Here is a 24,684-nt window from a genome sequence, read left to right as displayed (position 1 = left end):
GTAAGGGAAGGGGAGGGAGAGAGCAAGAGAGAGAAACATTGATGTGTGAGAGACACGTTGATTCGTTGCCTCCTGCTTGCGCCCCAAATGGTGCTGGGGATTGAACCTGTAACCAAGGTACGTGCCTTTGACCAGGAATTGAACCCTTTCAGTTGTGGGCTGATGCTCTGACCACTGGGAAAACTGACTAGGGTCCCATGTCTTTTGTAATTTTCTTAAAAACTTCTTATGGATCTGTAGTATCGTATAATTATTTAACTAGTCCCCTTTTGATGGGTCATTTTCCAGTGTTTTGTTATTAAAGATATCGAGAAACAACTTTATACCTACATTTTGCTATGCAGCCGAGAATATTAGAAAACAGTTACTAAGACAGGTAACAGTGAACATGTTAAAGCTTCTGATAGCTGTCAAGTATAGGCCGTTTGGAAAGAGCCTCTTTACTGCTGGATGTAGCCACGTCTATGGCAGGCAGGCAGCCTGGGCACTGGCCCTGACTCACTCTGAGCACATGTGGCTGTCTGAGGCCGTGTCTTCCCCTTGGTCGCATTGGGTTGGTTAAACTGGGGCTTCTCGGGGTGAGCACCTGCAATCCTCACTGAGCTCCTTCTTCCCTGCTCCAGGTGACCTCACGGTGGACTTTCCGATGCCCAGGATGCCCCCAGGCCCTGTCCCACGATGATTCCCACTTTCACGAGCGGCACAAGTGTATCAACTTCTTCGTCAAGGTGTACGGCTATATGCCCCTGCTGTACACGCAGTTCAGGGTGGACTCTGTGCTCTTCAAGACGCGCCTGCCCCACGACAAGACCAAGTGCTTCAAGTTCATCTAGGGGCATTGCAGGTTTGGGGAGAGGACGAGCAGAGTGAGGGAGGTGGCTCCCAGACATGGAAGGACCCCACGCACATCCACTGGGTGGGTGGCCCAGCCCCTCTGCCTGGAGAGGCGGCAGCAGAGTGGAAAGGGAATAGTTGCCTTTCTCTCGAAGCTGCCACGCTGGGCCTGGAACCCAGACAGAGGACACGGGCTCCCGGCACAGGGCACTGACTGATAGCGTACACTGAGGACATGGGGGCTCTGGAGAGTCACTCACACAGGTCATAAGCCCAGGACAGCTGGTTTGTGGTTTTTAAATCCAGTTACATACCAACTGTTATTATTTAAAAAGAAAATGTTTCAGATATGCCACTTGAGGCTTATTTATATATATATGTGTGTGTGTGTGTGTGTGTATATATACAAATATATGTGTATGTGTGTGTATATATGCACACACACACACACACACTCACGTGCATATACATATATATTTGGGGGGAATTTGAAATTTCTGCCTATCTCACAAAGTGAGGGACCCACCAAGGCTCCTAATGTTCTCTCTTGGTGGAGATGGATCCTGGCCTTATGGATCTGGCTCATTCTTAATAATCATCTCCATTCTCCCCAGAGGATGTGCAGAAACAGAAAAAGGGCCGGCCTGGCCCTCTAATGGGGCCCTGGATGAGATAAGACCTAACCGTTTGTTCCTTCTCCCTTTGTGCACTGCCAACAGCGCTCCGTGACTCCTTCTCCTCTCCCGTGAGTCCCCGGGGAGGGAGGACCTGCATTGGGGGACAGTTGAGCTTCCTTGTGCTGGATCATTGGTGTTGGTAGAGTCATGATGAGGTCATGCTGTCCCTGGACTGTCCCTGCTCTGTCTTTCTCTTCCAAGTTGAAACCAGAGGAATGAGGAAGGAAGGAGACCCATAGCAGCTCTTCCAAGTGGCTCTTTGTCCAGCCCTCCTTTCATAAAGATGTGTTTTGGCTTCAGGCTTTCCTGAGGGCTGCCTCCTATGTAAGAGAACAGAGCTGGCGGCTGCCCTCCCAGGTATGGTCTGAAGTGGTTTGCAGGTGGGCCTTCTCTCTGTGACTTGGAATAAGCAAGCGTCCTTTGTGGTCCCCCCACCCGGCTGGCCGGTGAGTCTTAAACAAGGCAGCTGCCTTGGGATAAATACCTGGGTGAAATTCACCTCCCCCTACACCGTATGTTACCTGTAGTTTTTGGATCCCTAATGCCTGGCTGTTCCAGAACACGCCGAGGTTTGGTATGTGCCAGAACAATGGGAGGATCTAACACCCTTTTCTTGACTTCTGACTGAAATATCATAGGCATTTTCATCCACACACTCACTTTCCTTGGGTTTATATTTCTATTCCCTGGGCTGAGATAGAAATAAGCTCATTTTTCTTTTGTGGTGACGGCAGTAGGATAAGCAAAGAGGGTGTTTGTGGCTCTTGGCAGGGATTCAGCCCATGCCTTTGGCCATTTTTCTGGACCCCACTTCCTTCCAGTGAAGGTGAGCGTAGCTGGTTTTCTGCACCTGAACAAAAGCTCAGGTCTGTCCTGGTCATGCACATGCCTTAAACCAGTCCGTCTTCCCCAGACCTTGACACCTGTGCTTCTATTTCTTGGGGGCACATTCTCCTGTGACCTGCCTGTACCAGTGGGTTCTCTTCAAGTACCATTTTGAAGCCAGGTTCTGCCCTGTAGATACCACCCAACCGTAGGGCTAGCTTGACATAAGTGGCCTCTCTGCAGGACCCGGGCTGCTCCCAGGGCGGATGGAGTCCTCCAGGGTCCTCAGCGGCATCTTCTCATGGCCCTCCTGCCGAGGCAGCTGCCTAGGAGATCGAGTCACGCTTCTCAGCAACCCAGCAAAGGGTCCAGACTCCCTGTACCCTAACTTTCTAGCGTCCTTTCCTTGACTTCTTACTGTATTCTTTTTAGCAGTAGCCTTCTTCCCTCGGGAAGCCAAAGAGTGTGGTGTTTTGAGCTATGTATGTGGCTGCTATTTTTATCTTGTTTATTTTAATGTGAGGAACTAATACACTGCCCTTCAGTGGGGCGTGGTGGGAAACGAGCAGTCTGTGTTAGGATCCCCTTCAGAGGAGCCAGATCGTTGGGTCCCTGAGGCTGTTGGTGGATCCAGGCGTAGCTGAAAGGGCTGAGATCATGGAGAACGTCAGCTGTGCTGTAGGCAAGGTTGTGATGCCAGAGCTTCAAACAAGGATGCTCTATTGGGACCTGGATGGACACTGACATGAAGGACCCCACAGCAGGCTCTGGTGGACGCTAAGAAAACAGCCGTGTTCTTAGACACTCAGCAGCAAGCAGCGGGCATGCAGACCTTCCGGGTGCGGGTCAGGTGCTCCTGGAGCATGGCTGCTGGGTTTTGCACGTGGCTTAGGGAGAGGCCCTGTCCCATGCTTAGAAGGCTTTTGGTGCTGACCGTCACCTTGGGAAGCCCGATGTCACCTGCACCACCTGTGACTCCCTGGACACGAAACAGGTCTGAAGAGGCACGTGGGTTTCCTTGGCCGTCGAAGGTAACGCCCTGGGCCCAGGACATCCTGGCTCTCCGGGTAGCGGTTTGCTCTTCACCGTGAGGGGAATCCGAGTGAGGGCCCCCCAGGGTGCTCGGCGGCTGTTCTGCACTGCGCACCTCTGGCCAGGCTCTGCTGTGAGTGCGCTTCCAGCCGGGGCCTGCGCACAGGGCCGTGGGCCCACTGTGCGGGAGGGGAACCTCTTCTGGAGTTGCCTGCCTGTGCGCTCTCGAGCTCCTGGTTTGAGATGATACTTAGAAGGGGAGTTCTCTGCTTTCCATGCCATGTCCATCCACCACCCTTTCTAGTCATGAGCACAATGGTCTGACATGGGATTTTTGTAAAAAAAATAAAATACATGGAGACTAACTCAAGCAGCTTGATGGTCTTTTGTGGTTTCCTGAGTGACCTGAGAGGTGCCTGCTGGTTCCAGGCTCTACCAGGGCTCGGCCTGGCGCAGCCTCATTCCTGAACCCAGGTGACGCTGCTCACAGGCACGGACCCGGCTGCCTGGCCTGCATCTGCCTCTGCGATACTGAGTCGGTCACACCGAGAGGAACTGAGGTGTCATTTACCTGGTGAGTGGGAGGGGGTGGCATGTGGCATACGTGTACCTTTAACTTTAATGGTAATTTTAAAACGTGTGGATGTGGCGAGTGCAGGGGAGCTTGTGCGTGCGTGTCCGGTGCAGAGAGGACGGGCTGGCCAGGAGTGGCCTGGGGTGGTCTAGAGGTCTCTCTGTTGAGATACGAGGAGTGGCTGAAAGTACCTGCATCTCGTTGGTGCTTCTCAACTGTCAGAGCCCCGTCCTCTGGTGTCCGTGGCTCCCGATGCTGCTCGGCTATGTGATCAAAGCCGTCCTCGGAGAGAGCGTGAGGCGGGGCGTTGCAGATGATGGAAATCGGAGAGAGGACAGGAAACTGGGGCAAGCTGAGTTGGAGGGCTCCTGTCCTAGGCTCTGCGTTTGGGCGTTTGGCTCACAGGACAGTCCTGTGTGTGGGACCCAAAAGTCTGATTCCTGCAAGTAGTGCTGACAGTTGGTCAGGCAGGTTTGCACGGGTGAGGCGGTAGATAAGTCACATAGGGTGGGGGTGCCTCCTTGGGTCTGGAGTTTTGACTGCCAAGTTCCTGTTCTTCCAACCATCCGTCTTGTCGTAATTTGTCCTGGGCCCTGAGAGCCGTGAGGAAGTTGCTGCAGAAATGTGCGTTTTCCTGAGCACGGGCTTCTGTCGGACTTAACCAGGTAAGCTAAGTGGCAATGTTAGTGGTTGATAGTTTTGCCAATGAAATTGAAGGCTCCAAAATATTTACAAAAATCTGGGAAGGATAATGTTGCAATTAAGGGTATGGGCTCTGGAGTAGGTTACATGGGTTCAAATCCTAGGTTGTCCATTAAACTGTGGTGGGGAGCAATTTATTCTATTAAATTGTTTGGGGCAACTTTGGTCAACGTGAACATACAGGTTTCAGGAATGGGTTTGTATGTTAAAGATCTGTATATTGTACCATGTACTCACCACCCAAAGTCAAATCTTCTCTGGTCAGTTACCACAATCAAACGTCTCAACAAGTAGAAATTTTATGTCCATTCACCAATCTCTTCCATCTTTCTGGGCCTGTTCGTTCACAGAGTAGAAACTTCATGTTATGCATTCACATGTGATGTCCAGTTTTTTTGTTTTGTTTTGTTTTTAAGATAAAAGGAGTGACTTGCAGCTGGGCTGCCTAGATGAGGAAGTTGGTACGGAGGTCACATCCTCGCCATCTTCCATTTCATCTCCTCGGGGTCCAGCTTCGGTGCCAGGCCCTCAATGCGGAACATCATGGCTCTGCCTCACCGGCTTCCACCAGCCGCGCTCTCGGGGTTGAATTTTATGCCCAGAAACTGCAAGGGAAGGAGGCTGGGGGGTGTAAGTGTTCTGCTCTGCTCAGATGGAGCTTGTTGTCCTTTAGACCGATTAGTGCTGGCTGTTGAGGCTGTGAGTTGTAGGCGGCCGTTGTTACCGTCAGCCTGCTGTCTTGCTCCCGGTGTGGCTGCCTCCTCTTGTGCTGGATAGGGTGACCTCTGGCTGTTCCACAAAATGCAATGTGGCTGGGCCAAAGTCCTCTGCTGGCCTGTCAGACTCAGCTGGAAGCACTACCTCCAGGGAGCCTTCCCTCCTCCTCCGTCCCCCTCATATCCTGTGAGAGCTGCCTGACCTGTCATGTGTACAGCCCACACCGGATTGTAAGACTCTCGAGAGCAGAGCACATGAGTGTGAAAAGTTTTTTGATGAATGAATGATCTGACAAACTAAAGAGGGTCACATAGAAATCATAGTTGGCAATGAGTTGAATAGTAATTGTACTAGAGTGTTTCTGGAATACTTAATAGCTGTGGTGTTAACCCAATCGGTAGCGGAAGCCTGGCCCAGGATGGTGGAGCAGTTGTACTTCCACTGTTTTTATTACTCAAATCATTGACAAGGGGCTGAGAGAGCATCGCAAGAAAAACGAGACACTGACTGGGTTCCAGAAGATCATTTAGGTGGGAAGCCTGGCCCTAGGGCTGGGTTTGGTTTGCTATTTAATTCACCTGCTTCTTGGCCTGGTTTTATTAGGGAAATTGTTTTTCGTAGGAAAATCTATTTGTCTATAAATCCTGGTGGTATTGAATGGTTGTCATATTAGAATTTAAACTATTGAGATTCTACTTACTTAAACTATTAGTCCCAATAGTTAATTATGAAACATTTCAAATGTACTGATAATATACTTTTTATAGTATGAGCCTGTATGCCTAACAACCATTTTACTGTACTTTCTTTACAGTTATATCTATATACAACCCTCCATTCATCCTATTTTTGGTGTATTTCTAAATGAATTACATTAATGTATTTCTTTCTAAATATAAGCACACACACCATTACCTGGATGTCAGTGATAGTTTCTATGCATTTAATATGTAAAATTTACATTTTAAATTTATACATTGAAATACACAAATCTTAAGTACATCTTCTTTTGAGTTTTGACAAATGCATACACCCATGTAACTCAAACCCCTATGAAAAAATAGAACATTTACTATTAAATCCAGAAAGTTCCCTCATGTTCCTTCTTTATCAGAACCAATATTCTGATTTTTTTCTTTATCTTGGATTAGTTTTCCCTGTTCTAAGATTTCATATAAATGATGTACAATTTTTACTCTTTTGAGCGAGTCTTGAAGAAACTCAGCCCATGCTGTATTAGTAATTTGTTCTTTTTATTATTGAGTAGTATTCCCAAATGCAGTGTAACAGCATCGGTCCATTCTGTTGACAGGCACTTGGGCTGTTTCCAAGTTTTTGCCATTATGGATAAAACTGCTCTGAAGATTCCTGTGCAAGCCTTTTTGTGGGTTTATGTTTTTCTCTGAGGTATATTCCTAGGAGTGGAACTGTTGTGTGATAAGGGACGTATATGCATGTTTAGTTTTTTGGTTTTTTTTAAATTTTATCTTTCAATTACAGTTTGCATTGAACATTATTTTTTGTTAGTTTCAGGTACAGCATTGTGGCTAGGCAATCATATATTTCACCAAGTGTTCCCGCGGATATTTTTAGCACCAAACATATATAGTTATTACAATAATGCTGACAACATTATTGACTGTACTTTGTACCCGTGACTATTTTTGTAATGATCAGTTTGTACTTCTTAATCCCTTCCTTCTTTTCACCCTCTACTCTCCTCCCATGCCCACCAGTCTGTTCTCTGTATCTATAGATTCTACGTGTTTATAAGCAGCTGCCAGACCTTTCTCCAGTGACTGCACACATTTTGCACTCCCACGGGTAACAGGGTTCCGGTTTTCCCACAGCCTCACCAATCCAGTGTGTCTTCAGTCCTTTAAATTTTAGCTATTCTGGTGAGTAATGATATCATGTAGTTATAATTTGCATTTTCCTGATGACTAATCCTATCTTGCTGGATCATAGGATAGCTCTATTTCTAATTTTTTGAGGAACCTCCATATTGTTTTCCATGGTGGTTGTACCAATTTACATTCTCACGAACAGTACCTGCACAATTGTTCCCCTTTTCCACATCCTTGCCAAAACTTGATTATCTGTCTTCTCTGTTTTCTTTATGGAAATGTCTATCCAAGTTCTTTCCCCATTTTAAAAACAGCATCTTTTTGCTGTTGAGTTGTATGATTCTTTATGTACAATATTTTGAACATTAGACCCTTATCAGAGAGATGGTTTGCACACATTTTCCCTCATTTGGTTGCTGTCTTTTCATTTTGCTGATGTTTTCTGGGTGATGCAGGAGCTTTTTAATTTGATGTGGTCCCACTTGTTTATTTTTGCTTTTGTTGCTTGTGCTTTTGGTATCACTAAAAAAAAAAAAAAAATGTTGTCAAGGCCTTTACCCTTGACAAGAAACTTTACCCCTGTTTTCTTCTAGTAGTTTTGCAATTTTGGGTCTTACATTTAAGTATTTAATCCTTTTTGAGTTAATTTTTGTGAGTGGTATAAGGTGGGGGTCCAATTTAATTCTTTTGCATGTGGTTCCCCAGTTTTCCCACCACCATTTATTTAGTGGAGACTGCTCTTTGAGTCTTCTTGGCTCCCCTATCAAATATTAGTTGACTATATGTGTAGGTTTATTTGTGGGCTCTCAGATTCCATTAGCCTCTGTGTGTGTTTTTATGGCAGCACCATAGTATTTTGATTGCTATATAGCTTTGTAATAAAGCTTGAAGTCAGAAAGTGTGTTGCCCCCAGCTTTGTTCTTCCTCAGGATTGCTGGGCTACTTAGGGTCTTTAGAGGTTCCATAGACATTTCAGGGTTGCTTTTTCTATTACTGTGAAAAATGCCATTGGAATTTTGTTAGATGGTAAAATAATGTTTTAATGATATGAATAAAATCTGTAACCGACTACCAAGAAGCAGTGGAGACTGTGACATTTAATCTTTAGAGAATAAACTCATGATCATTGTTGGCTCTAACCCCCACTAAGATTTGACATTTGGGGCTCAGCTCCATACTGCCTATCTAGGATTTAGTTGTTACTAGTATTTCCTCCAGATTTATAGTTGGTTATTTTTACCTCATTCTAGGTTCATGTTATTTACACATAATTCCACTGCAGTGAATTTAAGACCATCTGATTTTTTTTTTTTTTTTTTTTTTTTGCTTCCCCCCAGTATAGTATGAAACAATGAGACAACATTCAACTTTCCTTAAGACTGTAGAGGGAAATGGGACTCGGTGCCAAAGGAGTATCTCCCTTTCCTACCCACCAGTTTACATGGTTCATATGAATATATACATGTAAAAGGCTAAGCAACCAGCTGACTGACCAGTAGGTATGACGCGCACTGACCATCAGGGGGCAGATGCTCAATGCAGGAGCTGCTGAGCAATAGCAACTTTGCAGAGTGCCCTCTTGCATTTTGAGACCCCTTGGGGGATGTCAAACTGCCAGTTTCACCCTGATCCCTGCAGGCCAGGCCGAGGAACCCCACCTGCCGGAAGGACCACCCTCACTTTGCAGATGCCCTTCAAACCCTGGCACCACTCCAGGTGCGGCTGGTGGGGAGGGACCATGGGAGGTTGGCTCCAGGGCATTTCCAGCCCGTCTCAACCAGTCCCACCCCACGGTATTTAGTTTCCTTTCAGTGTGCACAAATCCATGCACTGGGCCTCTAGTTATCATATAACTTGGGAGGTTTCTTCACTCCTATTTCTGTTGATATGTCATTGTAGTTTGGCAGACAGCCAACTGACAGCCAAAAGCTCCATGTTGTCCAGGGATCATGGTGAGTTGTTACCTTTGCTTGAAAAGAAATGGACTAACAGGTACGCCTTCCCTTCCTGGCCTGCTCCTGTTCCCGGACACCCACCTGGGACACTGGCAAGGCAGAAGCCACTTACTGGCTATGTGTTGGGGAAAGTTACTTAACCTCAGTTTCATCATCTGTCGCCCAGTGGAGAGAATCCTGAGCCAGGAGCACCCAGCTAAGCCACACTAGACTCCTGACACACAGAAACGGTGAGATGATGTTTTAAGCCACTAAGTTTTGGGGTACTTTGGTACTTAACAGTAGCAGTATCACTTCTTAGACGAAATAACATCAGGTTCCTCCTCAGCATTTTTAATGGTTTTCGAATTACTATGTAATCAAGCCTTTCCAGGTGTCAGGCCTTTCGCCAGGTCAGCACCGGTGGTGGTGGTGGTGGTGGTGGTGAGAGGGCCGTCTCTCGGTCAGGGTGGGTGGCCCTTGCAGACGGGTGAGCCGTTTCTTCTGGGTCTTCCACTCCCCATCGGGTGTGGGACCCGGATGCCTGAGCTCAGGTGGAGTGACAGCTGCTCTCGGAAAGGCCGGCTCCTGATCGCCTCTCTGCTCTAATGAGTGAGTCTGTGCTTCCTCCTCCCTCTGGCTTCCCCCACTAAGTAGGTGGGAGTATCTTGATTAAAACCGTCATAATTTTTAGATTAGTCCCTGTCCATTTGATTAATTTACATATACTACAGGTTGTCTCTGTGCCCTTGTGCTCTCATCAAGCACTTAAACAGAAAGCAAGCTTGAACAAATCCAAGTCATTCCTGAATGTATCATTATTAGGACCTGTAACTAAAATAACCATTTTGATTTTTTTTTTGAGCTCTGTTTTGTGCTGTTTTTGTGTTTTTATTATTTAAAAAAAAAACAAAAAAAAAAAAACCTTTTAACTTGATTTTCTCATGTTTTATTTAGGAAGTGTCCCTACATGTGATGCTATTTACAGCTCTCCTCCTAAAAACTAAATTTTCCTGGCTACGGCACATCAGTCTCTTGGAATGTCATTCTCTCTCATGGTTGAAGGCTCCCACTCTATTCTATAGACACATCCCAGGGCCCTTGCTTGGAGTGACCTGTACCTTAAAAACACCTACGTAAGCATTCCTGTGCCCCAATCTGACAAAGCTGGAAATGGCAAAAAGTGAAGTAGTCTTTTTCCTCCTTGAATGAAGAATTCATTCTCACTATGTGTTTATTCCAGAGGGAGAATTGATACCCAATTCTCCATAAAACCCAAGTAAGCAGCTCCATAGTGCTGTATATTGTATATGTATGTATGTATACCAATACACACATATACATCCCTTTGTGATGTTTAGCTGCTAAGTGAGTTGGAGGACTGACTTTCTGGCTGAACGGCAGTCTAAAATTTTTTTTCAGAACAGCAGCTGAGCTGGGACTACTACCGCAGGTGACTAAGACTTGCACTCCACATTTTAATACCTGAAAAGTGTGCATGTGCACTGCAAATGATGCTGCTAGATTAGATGTCTCTAACTGTCTGTCTGAAGCAATTCAGAAGCAGCATGATTTCAAATGCACTACTGGTAGTGGTGGGTCTTTGGGCATCAGAACTTAATGCGGAGAATCCTGAGAATCTGTGGGAAAGGTTACTGCAGGTAAAGGTCATGTAGTACAGCGGTCGCCCACCTTTCGGACCTCATGGACCACCAGTGGTCCATGGATTACTGGTTGGCAACTGATGATTTAGTAGAGTCCAGCTCCTGTTCAGGACCCTCCTAGAAGGTCATGGCTGGGGTTTTTCATTAGAGACACAGCTCAGGTAAAGTTCAGCACCTTTTCAAACAATTTAAGGAAAACTATGAATTATATTTAAATGTGGCTCTCCTAGATTCTTTTTTTATTTCAGAGAGGGGAGAGGAACAGCAATGATTAGAGAGAATCATCGAGTGCCTCCTACATGCCCCCTATGGGGATCGATCCCAAAACCCAGGTATATGCCCTTGACCAGAATTGAACCCAGGACCATTCAGTCCGCAGGATGATGCTCTAACCACTGAGCTAAACCAGTTAGGGGTGAATTTTATATACTGAGTGGCCAGATTATTTTGATCTCTGAATGCGTAATCTGGCCACTGTGTGTGTGTGTACACACACACACACACACATAATAGAGACCCGGTGCATGAATTCGTGCATGGGTGGGGTCTGGCCAGCTGGTTGAACTCCTGGTCGAGGGGACAATTTGCATATTAGCCTTTTATTATATAGGATATACACTGAGTGGCCAGATTATTATGCATTCAGAGATCATAATAACATGGCCACTTAGTGTATTTTAAAAAAGCCAGGTTATATGATTAAACATGCTCACCAAATTAAAACTTGCTATTGTATTTTCTAAGTTTATGCTAGTCTGAATATTTCCACATTTTTTTCAGATACTGTATCAGTGTAATTGTAGGTTCAACAGAGCATAGAGACTCCTATAAAAATAAGCTTTATTAACAAAATGGGCTCACTATATAAAATACAGATAAGTGGATTAATTTTACTTTTTTGGGTCATCTGTCTTATCAGATGCAACACAGTAGATAAGCAAGTAACACAAAGTCCCTGGTTCCCCACCCGAGGCCTGTGTCACGATGAACAACAAACACTGGCCACTCGAGACCTCCCCTCCCCACCACTGACCCGGGAAACTGCTCTGTCACTCTGGTGCCGCTCAGCTCACTGTCTTGCCATTCCGGCTCTCCGAGAGAGCCAGGCCCAGGAAGAAAATGAGTCTAAAGCGTAAACGAAAACTCTTGCCTGAGACAGCGCTGCAAGTCCAAGCCAGCAGGTGCACCCCCGCTCCGGACGTGGCCCGCAGAAACCACCAGAAAGGCCCGGCTGACCTGGTGCCCTCCTCACACGGCCTGTGCTGGGCAGGCGGAGTGCGAAGGGTGGAGGAATCTCAGGGAAGCAGACGTGGCTCACGTGCTCCATTCAGAACTTCTGGAGGAATTTGAGGACAAGGTCCCGCAGTCGTACCCTGAGCATCTCGTCATTGTCACAGATGATGTGGGTTGAGTCTTCCTCTATCTGGATGAGGGTCTCCGCTTCCTGGAGCAGGACGATGTGGCCCTTGCTTGTGTCTTCCACTTTGATGTCACTGAAGCCATGCTGCACCAACAGGAAAGAGGAGGTTGGTGGGGACTCTGAGGACCAGCGGCTGACCGAAGGCAGGAGGGCATTTCAGCAATTGAGAACCCTAAACATGCCCCTCCCAGACAGCTAGCTCAGTGGTTAGAAACTGGTGTGAAATCCTTCAGACCTGGACCTTGTGCAGTTCAGCCTGTGTTCTCACAGAGCTGCCCTGGACAATGCAGGGGCTAAGGGTGCCTACTGTTGGCGCAGTGAAAATCCGCATAAAACTTCTGGCCCGAAGACTTAGCCACAGTTGGCCCTTGGTACCCACAAGGGATTGGTTCCAGGACCCCCTGCAGATACCAAAATCTGTGGGTGTTCAAGTTCCTTACATAAACAGTGTAATAACAAGGCTCTCCATGTGTAGGTCAAAAGTACTGTTTTTGACCTGAGCTGGTTGAATCAGTGGGTGCAAGACCCATGGACATGGAAGGCTGACTATATGTGTATTGAAAAGCTCCATGTATACGTGGACCTGCACACGTCAAACCTGTGTTCAAAGGCCAACCGAACTTCAAAAGAGGACCCCAAACATGCAAAACAAGACAGAATTTCGGTAACCCGCGTAAGCTTTTGTGATTGAGCACAGCCGGGGGCTGGGACGCTGGGCCCGTCAGCAGCCTCCGCACCTCGCCATGGGCCCTGGTGAAGAGGCTCAGTCCTGCCCGGGAAGCGCCATTCCTCAAGCAAGATCCCACGGGCCCGGTGACCGGCACATCCCTCTCAGGGAGAAGGAATGAAGCAGCACAGCAAATGCCTCTCTAGCCATCTGACGCCAATCACAGGACTTACACATCAGACACAATGTTGAGAAAAAAGAAAAGACGTGGAAAGACGACGGATTAGCCTGAAAGGGATGCCAAGCAGGTGAAGAGCCAGACCTGAGGAGCTCCACCCAGTTCTAGCGAGCACACGGGTGGGGTGGGGCAGAGACGGGGGAGGGAACGGGTCAGGTCCTGGGCTCGGTGCCCGGCTGAGCCGGGCAGAAGAACCGAGTAAAGGTCTTTTTGGGGAAGCAAGTTGTTTAAAAGGCAAGTCGAGGGTGAGCCCGGCACCAGGGCCGGGGCTGCTGCGAGGCCACGAGGAGGCTCTCCCTGGTGTGTCCCCCACATGGTGCCCACGGAGCACCCCCAGCACTCACCCGGGGCTGCACACCTCAGCGGAAGCCCTTCCTTCAGGACAATGAAATGACAAGGAGGAAACAAATTCCAATAAAGAGAAAGCTTTCCCATGTGGAAGCACTCAGCCCCCGAGGCAGCAGCTTTGAAAGAAGAAAACCTCTTTTCCTGGAACTTCTTACTCCAGTTAGTAGCTGCAGTTCTTGCAAGAAGCAGCATGAATAACATGTTTAGCTAATTCCCTCTTTCTATCAAGGATTCTGTAATTCATTAGAATCTTTGAAGTTTCTGTGACTGAAGCCAAAATTCTAAAAACCTTTAAGGTTGAATTATTTTTCTTATAATTATAGTTGGAGTCTGTTCCTTGGGAGGAGCAGCCAGAGGAACAAGGTGTGGCAGCTGCTGCGATGGAGAAGGATCTCTTTCTCCGAGGCAACTCCTCACAACGCCCGCCCACCCGCCCGGCAATGGCTGGGCCTGCCTCCCCAGTGACCTCTTCCCGACCCTCCCCTGAGACTCATCCCTGGGACAGGGCCACGCTGGCACAGGGGCTGTGAGGAGGGAGGCTCTGGAGGGCAGACCCTGACCCTTCTCCGTCCCCCGTCCCCGCCTGCCCGGCTGCCCCAGGTCTCCGAGAAAGGCTCAGCCTCGCTGCTCCAAGGGGGGCACCTGATGAAGCTGTCATCGCACTCCCTGGTACCCGATGGGAAGGGGGCCTGCTCCGCTCACCTCTAAACCCCCCCACCCCCGGTCTGTCCCTGACATGACCTGGGACCAGGCAGATGCCACAGGGCCAGGAGCTCAGAGGAGACCAAGTGGAAAGCAGCAGCACATCCTTGAAGCTGGAGGCACAGAGGGGACGGCTCCCGGGCGGAGCAGACATGTGCTCACCTTCTCCAGCGTCTGCACAAACTGCTCCACGGGGATGGAGCCGCTCAGCAAGGGCTTCAGAACCTTGCAGTCCGGGACGTCATCGTTCACCCGCTTCCTCTTCTTCCCGCCCGCGGGCGGGGCCGGCCTGGGTGGGGGCTGGAGCAGGAGGAACACGGGTCAGACACACACACCTGTGGGCACCGCAGGCCCAGCCGCCTGCTGCCGCCTGTGGTGTCCGGTCTGCGGGCACCGGGGCTCCCCCTGGAGTTCTCAGTGCCCACAAGCACATGCCAGCTCTCCGCACGGCGTAACCCCTCAGCTGGCAGACACCTTCCTTCGGTAAAGAGCCGTGTTTAATTTTTAACTGACTCAGCTGTGTTTTCTGAGTAAGTTGTTAACCCGTGCTGGCACTTGCAGTTGCAACAACAGCACAGCCGCACGGGTCACCGGCTGTGGGTCACTGACCGGGGAGAACCCTCCTGGCCGGAGAAAGTGCCTGGGACACGGCGATGAGACTTCTGTGAGGACAGAGCTCGGGGCCCAACAGCATCCTGCACACTTCACACGTCCATACGAGGTACCACAGGCCAGCTCTGCAAGGTGTTTTCCTAAGGGGGGCGGGTGCAGACAGCACCGGCACAGCGGCACCACCAGGGGGGGCCCCGGGTGCTGTCCGTCCACGTGGACCCTGTACTGTGATGCCCAGGCCCTCGGGCCCTGATGGCAGCTGTACTTAGTGCCTCGGTGGGAGGGTGCCATCTGGCTGATTTTTAACGTCCCTCCTTTCCCCCCAGCACCCACCTAGTGCCCCGCGGTGCTGGGGTGGGCACCCTCGGGAGCTCTGAGTGACGTGGAACTTCAGAGCCATGGGCAGCACTTAGTATGGTGGGTGGCCCCGCCTGAGAATGGCAGTTTCTCTTCCCTTTTCTCTCAGAGGCGCGTGGCCAGAGAAGTAAGTAGTGGGGAGTGTCCTGGGAGCTGGCTGAATGCTAGGGCTTTGGGGGAGGGGCTTATGGTCGTCCCAGGCCCTGCAGCTCCTCAGGGCTCAAGTCCGCCCCCCCCCCCACTCCCCCCCCCCCCCCCCCCCCGCCAAGATACCTGAAGAACATGCTTGTTGTCTTTAGTGTGCAGCACGGCCGAAACGGTTGCCAAGGAGATGCCAGGCTTAATCTCCATGGGCACCAGCGAATCTGCGAGCTGGAAGCAAACGGGTCTTAGTCAGGCGCACTCACGTGGGGGCTGCAGCTCCACCTTCGAGCAGAGGCCCCCCGTGTCCCTGCCGGGAAAGCTACCCATCGGCAGGTGCTACAAAGCTGAGCCTTTAAAGGCCACCGTTATTTTATTTTGTATTTTTATTCACATTATTGCAGTCTAAAATAACCAAATAGGTCTTGCTGGTTTGGCTCAGAGGATAGTGTGTCAGCCTGTGAACTGAAAGGTCCCAGGTTCCATTCTGGTCAAAAGCATGGACCTGGGTTGTGGGTTTCTTTCCTGCCCAGGCCCTGGTTGGGGCTCGCACAGAAGGCAACCAATTGATTCCCTCTCTCTAAAAACCAATGGAAAAATACCCTTGGGAATCTGAGCCTGTTCACAATAATATCCAGGTCTGGGACTGGCGTCTCAGCCCCACAAAGGCTGGGGTGGAGCGAGGCCAGGAGCCATCAAAGAGCAATAGGTAAAGGAGATCCAAACGGATTTCAATAATGGACTTAGGTCCCAGCCTGTTTGGTTCAGTGAACCCCAATGAGAATTCTGGAGACACTGTTCTTCACGAGTCTTCCTACCTCTTATTGTTTGTGAAAACCATGTTCGAGCGCTCTGCCTGCCATTACGGAAGCCGGGCTCTGACTGCTGCCTGCCTCCCCCAGGCCAGCCTCTCACGCAACCTACAGCGTCCCCACGGATCCGCTGCGTAACGGTTTCCCTGTTAACAGGCTCAGATTCCATGTAACTAAAATATTTAGACTTCAACAGACCACGTCAGTAGATCAAAATCCTGGCCTCCCGGATCACATGTAGAATCTTAATCAGAGCAGCAGTCAGCAGCCCTGATGCTCACAGCTGTCTCTTCACTGCTTGAAAAATGTGAATGAAAACATGAAATTCAGCCTCTTCCCAACCACTTCCTTAGGGGCAGGGGCTCTTTGGCTCACGCACATCTGACACAAACCCTAACCGGCGGCCAGGGCCTGCTTCCGGAGAGCAGCCAATCCGCCAGTTCACCGAGGAGCCCTCACCTCCGGCATGATCTCGATCTTCTCGTAGCGCCGCTTGAAGGGCAGGGCGAGGGCCTCGGCCCGCCGGTAGGACATGGGCGGCGGCTGGCAGTCGATCATCAGGTCCATCCTGTGGGCCTGCGCGGGGGGCGGCTGCGTGTACTGCTCCGGGCAGACCACGTGCAGGGGCTGAGGGGCCGGGAGGGGGAGGAGGAGGGGGAGGAGGCGTGAGGCAGAGCAGCCCATTCAGAAGCCCCTTCTTTAGCTGCTCCCCCTTCCTGGCACGGACAAGGCTCAGCACTTCCAGGCCACTGTGAACTTGCCTCGCACAAGTGACCGGGGGGGGGGGGGGGGGGGGGGGGAGAGGAGTGCAGAGGGGGAGGAGGAGAAACTTCAGGCAAACCCTGAGCCGCTAGCCAGGCGACAGGCAAGCGCATCTGGCTGCCCGGAGCCATCCACTCCAGTCCCAGCCTGAGGACTCGGTCTCCTCTCCCCCGGGAGACCAGGCAGCCTCTCCGGGTTCAGCCCCGGCCGAGGGGCTGGACGAGGACCCCTGGCTTAAGGAGTGCCCAGGAACGGACACCACAGGCTCTTAACCTCCCGGCGTGCTGGCACACGGGGCGGGGGTCCACCACCCAACAGCCCGGAGGCGGCGGCTGCTCCACGCCCGGCTGGAGAAGGCCGCTCTTCCCGGCCCTCCGGGGTCCCAGCCCCCCTGCCTCTGAGCTTTGTGATGCGTCTCTCCTCCTGAGGTCAGACTCTGCAGAGGAGGAAAGTGAACGCCTGACCTCGCCGAGGCGTGGGGGCATCACGCCCGCTGAGCGATAGCTGAGGAGTCAGGAGAGGTGCGGGCCACCGTGGCCCTCGTTTGAGTCCTGAGGACACTGAAGCGGGAAGTGCCAACGTCCCCTGGCCTGTTCTCAGCCGTCCCTCCCGACAATTCCACTGCTCCCCACCCCCAGCCCTCAAAACACCCGCCCCGGCAGCTGCCGACAGTGCGGCTTTCATTCCCTGCTCTTCTCCAGTCTCCTGTCCAGACGTCTTCCTTCTACCTGCCACCTCACCCACCTTCTCCCCTTCCTCTGGGCAGAAAATGCCAAATGCAAACACCCAGCAAGCGAAAGCAAGAAAACCAAACCGAACCGAACTTCCGGCGAAAACCACGACTCTGTGTGGCACTAACGGAACTTTGGTGCACCAGCCCGACCCCCTCCCAGGAAGCTGCCTTCAGCTCCGTGAGGACTTTCTGGGGGTGGAGGGGACGACTGGCTTTTCACCGGACACAAACGTCCTCACAGAAAGGACGGTCCTTACGCCGCTCTCCCTTCCCACCTGGAGTTCATGAGGATGGACACTGCGTGCAGGGCTGAAGCCCATGCTGAGGTGTGAAGGGGAATGACCCAGCTCCGCAGACCTGAGCTGGGAGGAAGGAATGCCCCCACATGCCCCGCCCTTGCACTGCGGGTTCACCCCCGAGGCCAGGACACAGGTCACGGAAAGACACCGGCGCGGTTGCCTTGGTTACCTGCACTTCTTTGAGCAGCTTGGACACTTGGATGAAATTCAGCCGGGTATCAATGGGGCAGTAAATGCATTTCATGGCCAAGGGCTGGTAGGGAGCCAGTGCCTCCAGGTACGAGAAGTCGGGTTCTGAGGGGAGCACAGAGAAGACGAGTTAAGTGCAGGGAACCGAGGAGCTGCCCAGCGAGAGGCGGCTGGGTGGTCAGGGCAAGCAGGCGGTCAGGAGGGTGAGCCCGTGAGAAAGTGCTCCGAGGGGCGGGGAGCCGGGCGCCTCATCACCAGGCAGAGGAGCCACTTCACACAGGGAGGGGGAGAGGCCAGGATGAGGCCTGTAGGATGGGGAGCAGCGACAGGTATGGGTGTGAATAAGGGGGTCCATGAGATAAATGAGGGATAAATAAGTGGGTGAGAAGAGAAAGCTCTTGTTTGCAACAAAATACCAGTTAATAATTGCAAAAGAAATGATAAAATTGTTTAAAAATCACTATCTGGCAACCATCACAGTAATTACATATTCAGTCCAGAATCGTCAATAAATGCTACAAGAATTAGATGAAAATTTGAGAAAGACCAGGACATATACACAGACTCAAATTGTCTCGAGAGACAAAACACAGAACAGTGACTTCAGAGGGAAGAGATGTGGCCCCGGCCTGCACTCAGGTGCTCGGGTCCACATCAGGCCCGAGCCAAGCTCAGCCCCCCTCCGCTCAGGACGCACCCAGGAGAGAACAAGGGCCCTGACCCACGTGAGCACATGCTCCTGCTGAGACCTGGCCTCCTGTGGGCAGAGCCCAGCGCTTCCCGACTGGGACCCACCCTGTCACCGCGGCCAGCTGCTCCCTCAGGAGCCGCTCGTGCAGTCTGCTTGGCGGGACGCTTCCCTCGCCCGAGGAGCTGCCCCGGGAGCCGCAGACCTGGCTCCTCCTGGCGCGCACAGCCTGGGCCCACAGAGCTCCCTCACCTGCACCCTGCTGCGCCCATGTTCACATCAACGCCCTCCATGGACCCCGTTTCCCCAAGAAGAGGTGTAGGAACCCCCACGCGGGCCAGCGGAGGGAGCGTAGCTGACCCCCTTTTTACGTCCACTGTGCGAGCTGCAATTCCCACCGCTGTCGTAACACAACTGGAAGAACTGGCCCCAAACTTGTGACTCCAGCAGACATCACGCATGCACGTCTGTTATGGGAGCCCAACGAGGCAGTTTAAACTTAGGTTCGTTATTCGGGGTGGACAGTCGCAGAGCCTTGATTTCGTCCCGCTCGCTAAAGGAACGTTTATGCAGAGCGGACACTTCCTGCTGTGCCCACTGTCCATCGGAGTCGGCACCTCCCCCAAAGGAGAGACAGATGGCTTCCCTGCACGCACGCCCCTGCTCAGGACTAGATGGCGGCGAGGTTCCGGTGTCACAAATCGGGATTCGGTGGCTGACCTCTCTGCCGGGGCTGGAAGGGGACCCGGGAATAGAGAAGCAGCGGAGAGCTGCTCTCCGAGCTCTGCACTTCCTGCCAGCGAGGTGTGCCGTAAGCGATTTCACCAACACTGACCCAGACAAGGCCACTCGGTGACCACGATGGATCCAGACAAAAACAAGACACCCCCCGCAACCCTGCCGGAACCACAGCACTGTCCGAACCACAAACATTACCGACCTGGCTCCATGCTTGCTGACCTGGCTAGAATCACCGACACCCAGTCGATGTCCCACGTCTGTGAACCTGCCTCCCGCCTGCCTGTGGCCCGCGTCTCCCTCCTGGCGGAGTCAGTCAGCCCGAGCTTGTTTAAGCACCGCGTGTTCCCGGGGGCCTCTGTCTGAGGACACTGTTCCCTCACAAACTGGCTGAGCACGGGGAGGGCCCACAGCGCCCCTGACCCGACGCTGTGGGACAAGCAGCCTCTGCTCCGGGAAGCCTCAGCCGTGGGAAAACTGAGACGGCGCCCCGTCAGCAGCTCTGGGCGCAGCCCTGCGCAGAGTGCTTTCTCTCCCCACCCACCCCACACACCGCGGCCCGGGGCACAGAGGAGAGCCAGGCTCGGGGCGGAGGCAGCAGGGCTGAGGAGACAGCAAGCTGGACCAGACTTCAGAGCAGGATTTTCTACTGCACAGCCCACAAGATGTTCAAATGTCCAGGCTGTCTGAGGACCTTAAACTGATCACAGACTGTAGTGATTTAGTAAAAACTGGACATGGTCTCATTAAAGGACTTATTTTACTCTGAGGGTTTCATTCTCCAGAAAAAAAAACAAAAAACAAAAACACCCTGCAATGCAAGCCAGAGCGAACTGTCACCAAAGCAGAAAGACCCAGACGAGGACTGCTGCAGTTCCTGAGGCCACAGCCCTCCCAGAGCGCTGAGGGAAATCTGTCTCCGGGGAAAAGCGCAGACACGGACACAAAAGCTTTGTCTCGCAGTGACTTAACAAGACCCTCTGCTCTATCTGACTCTTTCCCTGGTGGTTTCTTTATCCTTTAACATGTTATGACAAAAGAGTGTTCAAACTTATGCCTTATTTTATAAACGGTCTCTGGCCCTGACTGGTGTGGCTCAGTTAGCTGGATCGTCGTCCCACACACAGAACGGTCCCAGGTTCAATTCCGGTCAAGAGCATGTATCTCGGTTGCAGGCCTGATCCCAGCCCTGGTTGGAGCTTGTGCTGGAGGCAACCAATCGATGTGTCTCTCTCTCCCCCAGATGTCTCTCTCTCTCTGTCTCTCCTGTCCCCCCCCCCCCCCCCCCCCCCCCCGCCTCCACTCTCTCTCTAAAAATCAATGGGAAAAAAATCCTCTGGTGAGGATTAACAACAAAATTGCCCGGGTCTCTCCTCGTTAGGAGTGCCCAGTGAAGGTGCCGGCGGAAAGGGCAGGGCTGCCTCACCTGTGAAGATGACCGTGTTGAGGCTGGACTTGCCCCAGAGCTCCATGAAATGGACCACGTCCCCGAAGCGGAGGGAGGGGTGCCCGGTGAACACCACGCACGGCTGCCTGAAGTCGTTGCTGAAGTCGCCGTGGATGCTGGGGTAGTGCTTCAGCTTGTTGGTCTGAATGAGCTGGAACCGATGCACAGAACGTTAGCCGGTCCGGGTGGGAGGGAGGCCACAATGTGGGAGGGTGACCAGAAGTAAATTAAAAATACAAACGAATCTCATTATAACTGGCCACAGATTAACCTTTTTTAAACCTACAATGTAACTCTCAATCAACGGAAGCTTTTCAGGTGTTAGGCTGATGCAGTCCTGCCTTCCTCTATAGCAGGGGTGGCACATCCGGCCCTCAGGCCGTGTAAGGCCCACAAAATCATTTGGTCTGGCCCCTACCAAGGCATTAGGCGTGAGTTAATGAAATGTTTGACCAAATACAGCAGGCTAACTTTAAGTTGGTAATTTTGTACGGCCCGCGGATCATGTCATAAATATCCAAATGGCCCTTAGCAGGAAGAAGGTTCCCCACCCCTGCTTCAGAACTTCCTGACACTTGGAACCCTGGCCCACAGTCCCTGGTACCAGGTTACCTTCCCAAAACATGTGATTCACCAAGTTCTGCCGCCAATAAACACCTCCCACAAGAGCCACTGTTTACCCTCAGGGCTCCTCTTGAGCTGTCAGTGATGGTGGCAACTTGTTAAAGACGGAGGCCAGACTGGCTCTTAGAAGCCGGGGAGCTGTGTCACCCGCATTGCACGGAGAGCTAAGTGAGAGGCAGGCCGCGCACAGCCCCAAACCTGTCTCAGGCATTTATATTTGGAACCAAAAAGGTCTCCCTTCCAGCCCAATACTTGATGATACCCTCCCAACGTCAGGCCGACCCAAGGCAACACCATACACAGCCACCGCCACAGCTGGCATCCGAGGACTCTGCGCAGACACTGCCTGCTGCCTCGACCCTGCCCCACCTCCCACTCCAGCATCTAAAGGTCCGATCACAAAGACCCAGACGTCAGAGACCCTAGGTGTCCACTAAGCCAAAGGGAGTATCGTCCGGAGATGCTGCTGAATGGGCGATGGCATGACCATGGCCGGTTTAATCCTGAAGCAGCGCCTCCTGCAGAAGAAGGTCTGGAAACATCGGTGTCACGTGCTCTGATGGGGCAGCACAGTAGGGAGCCAGCTCTGAGCTCCCACTTTCCTCCCAAGCTACAAACAAAACTGACATTCTCTCTATAACCTGGCGGGCCACGATCGCTGCCCGCCCCCGTTAAATGGGTGAGCGGCTGGCTGTCCAAAAGACAAATAAGTCTTCTGTATCCAGAGATGTCAAGGAGATGAATGGGCCGCTAAGAATAGCAGGTCTTTGCACGTAACTTGAGTCATTTTCCAGGCATCCCCTAGAGTTCCTGCAATTCTCCCGATCAATGCACAGGACTAAGATAAATTCATCTCTGGTTTTGCCGCTCAGACCTACCTGTCTGGGGACTACTGCATCCGACCATCCGGAATCACCGTGTGCCCTGGCGGGTACCACCAGTTCCCTGACATGCTTATACCAATGTAAACCTCTTTAAATTTTATATGACATATATATAAACATAACACACACACACACACACACACAAAACAAAAAATTGGGAGCAACTCTATCGTGTGATAGAGAATATGGTTAAGAACATTATAGTATGCTCATATGATACGGCAGATTAGGCTGCAATAATCATGATATGAGGCACACAGGAAAATGCCAGGGATACAATGTTTGGTGGAAGAAAAAAACAAACCAAAAAAAACTGGGCACACAGCTGCATCCTGTGAGGGAGGGAAACTTTCCTGTTTTTTAAAAATTGAGGTGACAGTGACAACTAACATTACTTCCAGGTGTGCAACATCATCCTTTGGTGTCAGCGAAGGATGACCACGGTGAGTCTAGCTGACACCTGTCACTGCAGTGACACAACTTCCCCCCGGTGACGAGGACATTTAAGATCTGCTCTCTTAGCAGCTTTCAAACAGTAACGCTGGTCACCATGCGGCACACGACATCACCGTGACTTGTTTGTTTATAACTGGAGGTTTGTGCCTTCTGACCTCCAGTTTTTTTTTAAAGTGATATGTTATCATTTTCATCATTAAAACTTCACATCTATGATTAACATAATGGGACTTTACAATAAGAAATCTGTGATGCAAGCATGTTAGTAGTAGGTAACAGAATAGAATTCCTCGCGCAGTCGAGAGAACAGAGGCAGGCTCTGAAGTGTGAGGGCACACTGGCAATGCAACGTCAGGAAGGGAAAGTGAGGGACCTGGAGGTAGAGTTCTTCCCTCCCATCGCATATGGGAAACGAAGGGCGATGAGTTGAGCATTTTTGTCTAACGGCCTGCTATCTCCGTCCGTGTCCATTCACCTCGAGTTCTTTCCCGCTCTGATCCCAGGAGACCACTTTCTTACCTCTGCGTGAGGAAAGGGTGGTTCTGGGAGGTACACCTTCGCCTGCTTGTTGTGACAAAGCCTGAAAGAGGAAAAGCGGATAAGCCGGTCAGCGGGGCACACAGGCTCGTTGGTGCCACCTAGTGGTAGCAGTGAGTGAGTAATAAGTGCAAGTAGTAAGTCCTGCAGTGAATCTCAGCATGTAACAGAATAAAATCCAACATCTAGAGAGCACTCAGGACAGAAAACTCTTTTAAGCACTTTTTTAACCTTTAAAATTCCTTAATACATTTTTTTTCTTAAGAAGAAACCTTGTTATTTTGAAATAATCTTAGATTTACAGGAAAGTTGGAAGATAGTCGAGCTTCTCCTAGTCCCTTCACCCACTGTCCCTGATGTTAGTATCATGCACAACCGTGATGCACTTGTTAAACTAAATCATTAACATCAGTACATCACTACGAGCCAAATTCCAGACTTGACAGGGATTTCACCAGTTGTCCCACCATGTCCTTTGGATCCAATCAGGACTCCGTATTGCATCGGACAGCAGTAGCGAGGGGGAACTGACGTACCCTTTGCAGAGACACAGCTTCCTGTGTGTCACAGCCACTGCGCTGCACAGCAACTCAAGCTGTGTCTCCATCGCCCCGCAGACATGACATGCGCGGGAAGGAGAAGCCTGTCTGCGTGTCGCACGGAAGAAAGATCCCCGTAACTAAGAGGGGCGGGTAGGGGCCTGAGAAGGGCTGTGGGCAGCGTGAGATGTGACCCAGCGGAGGCGCACATTCCTTGCTCAAGAGAAACTTAGTAGCACACTGTGTCCTGAGGCCACCGCACCACCAGCAGGCCCGTGTTTTCACAGCCCTGAACGCTGGGACACGCCACCCTCAGGCACTGCCGCGGGTCCGGGGAAAGTGGATCTGTCTCCTCCATCCCGCCCTGCTGCTGGCCAAGGTGGGCGAGGTCCACACGGGCATCTAAGTGCTCCTGCAACGGTTCGTGGACGACTTACTGTTCAGTGATTTACTCTCCCTGCGTTTGATCCATGTCCTGCTGTAATAAAACTAAATTTTGTCAGATGTCATGCTAGTAAGATGAAAATATATAGTTTTTCCTTTCAGATTTGGTATCAGAAGTGTAGACCAGCGTTTTTCAACCGCTGTTCCGCGGCACACTAGTGTGCCGCGAGATGTTGCCTGGTGTGCCGTAGGTGCAGACAAGAATTTTATAATTTTTCACTATTTTGTTTACTTAATATTA

At 51.0% G+C, this 24,684-nt stretch overlaps 2 protein-coding genes across 6 annotated transcripts in view; one reads left to right on the top strand and one right to left on the bottom strand.

The window, feature by feature from the left end:
* The window catches only part of EXTL3 (exostosin like glycosyltransferase 3), a 110,936-nt gene extending 107,198 nt beyond the window's left edge, over positions 1-3,738 (top strand). For all 5 annotated transcript variants that reach the window (XM_084886377.1, XM_084886379.1, XM_084886380.1 and 2 more), the window contains exon 7: positions 624-3,738. In XM_084886377.1, coding sequence (XP_084742503.1) covers positions 624-833 — 210 coding nt within the window. In that variant the 3' untranslated portion in view covers positions 834-3,738. The remainder of the gene's footprint in view (positions 1-623) is intronic.
* A 7,891-nt stretch (positions 3,739-11,629) lies between these two features.
* INTS9 (integrator complex subunit 9) overlaps positions 11,630-24,684 on the bottom strand; it is an 80,721-nt gene continuing 67,666 nt past the window's right edge. The window contains exons 11-17 of the mRNA XM_084886394.1: positions 23,443-23,503; positions 20,939-21,110; positions 18,067-18,191; positions 16,563-16,730; positions 15,424-15,522; positions 14,344-14,481; positions 11,630-12,310 (exon numbers count right to left, since the gene is read on the bottom strand). Coding sequence (XP_084742520.1) covers positions 12,134-12,310; positions 14,344-14,481; positions 15,424-15,522; positions 16,563-16,730; positions 18,067-18,191; positions 20,939-21,110; positions 23,443-23,503 — 940 coding nt within the window. The 3' untranslated portion in view covers positions 11,630-12,133. The remainder of the gene's footprint in view (positions 12,311-14,343; positions 14,482-15,423; positions 15,523-16,562; positions 16,731-18,066; positions 18,192-20,938; positions 21,111-23,442; positions 23,504-24,684) is intronic.

This window comes from Pipistrellus hanaki (genome assembly GCF_964339955.1).
Source record: "Pipistrellus hanaki genome assembly, chromosome: 5".
Lineage (NCBI taxonomy): Eukaryota > Metazoa > Chordata > Mammalia > Chiroptera > Vespertilionidae > Pipistrellus > Pipistrellus hanaki.
The sequence above is the reverse complement of the archived record's forward strand: the minus strand, read 5'-3'. Positions and strand labels throughout refer to the sequence as shown.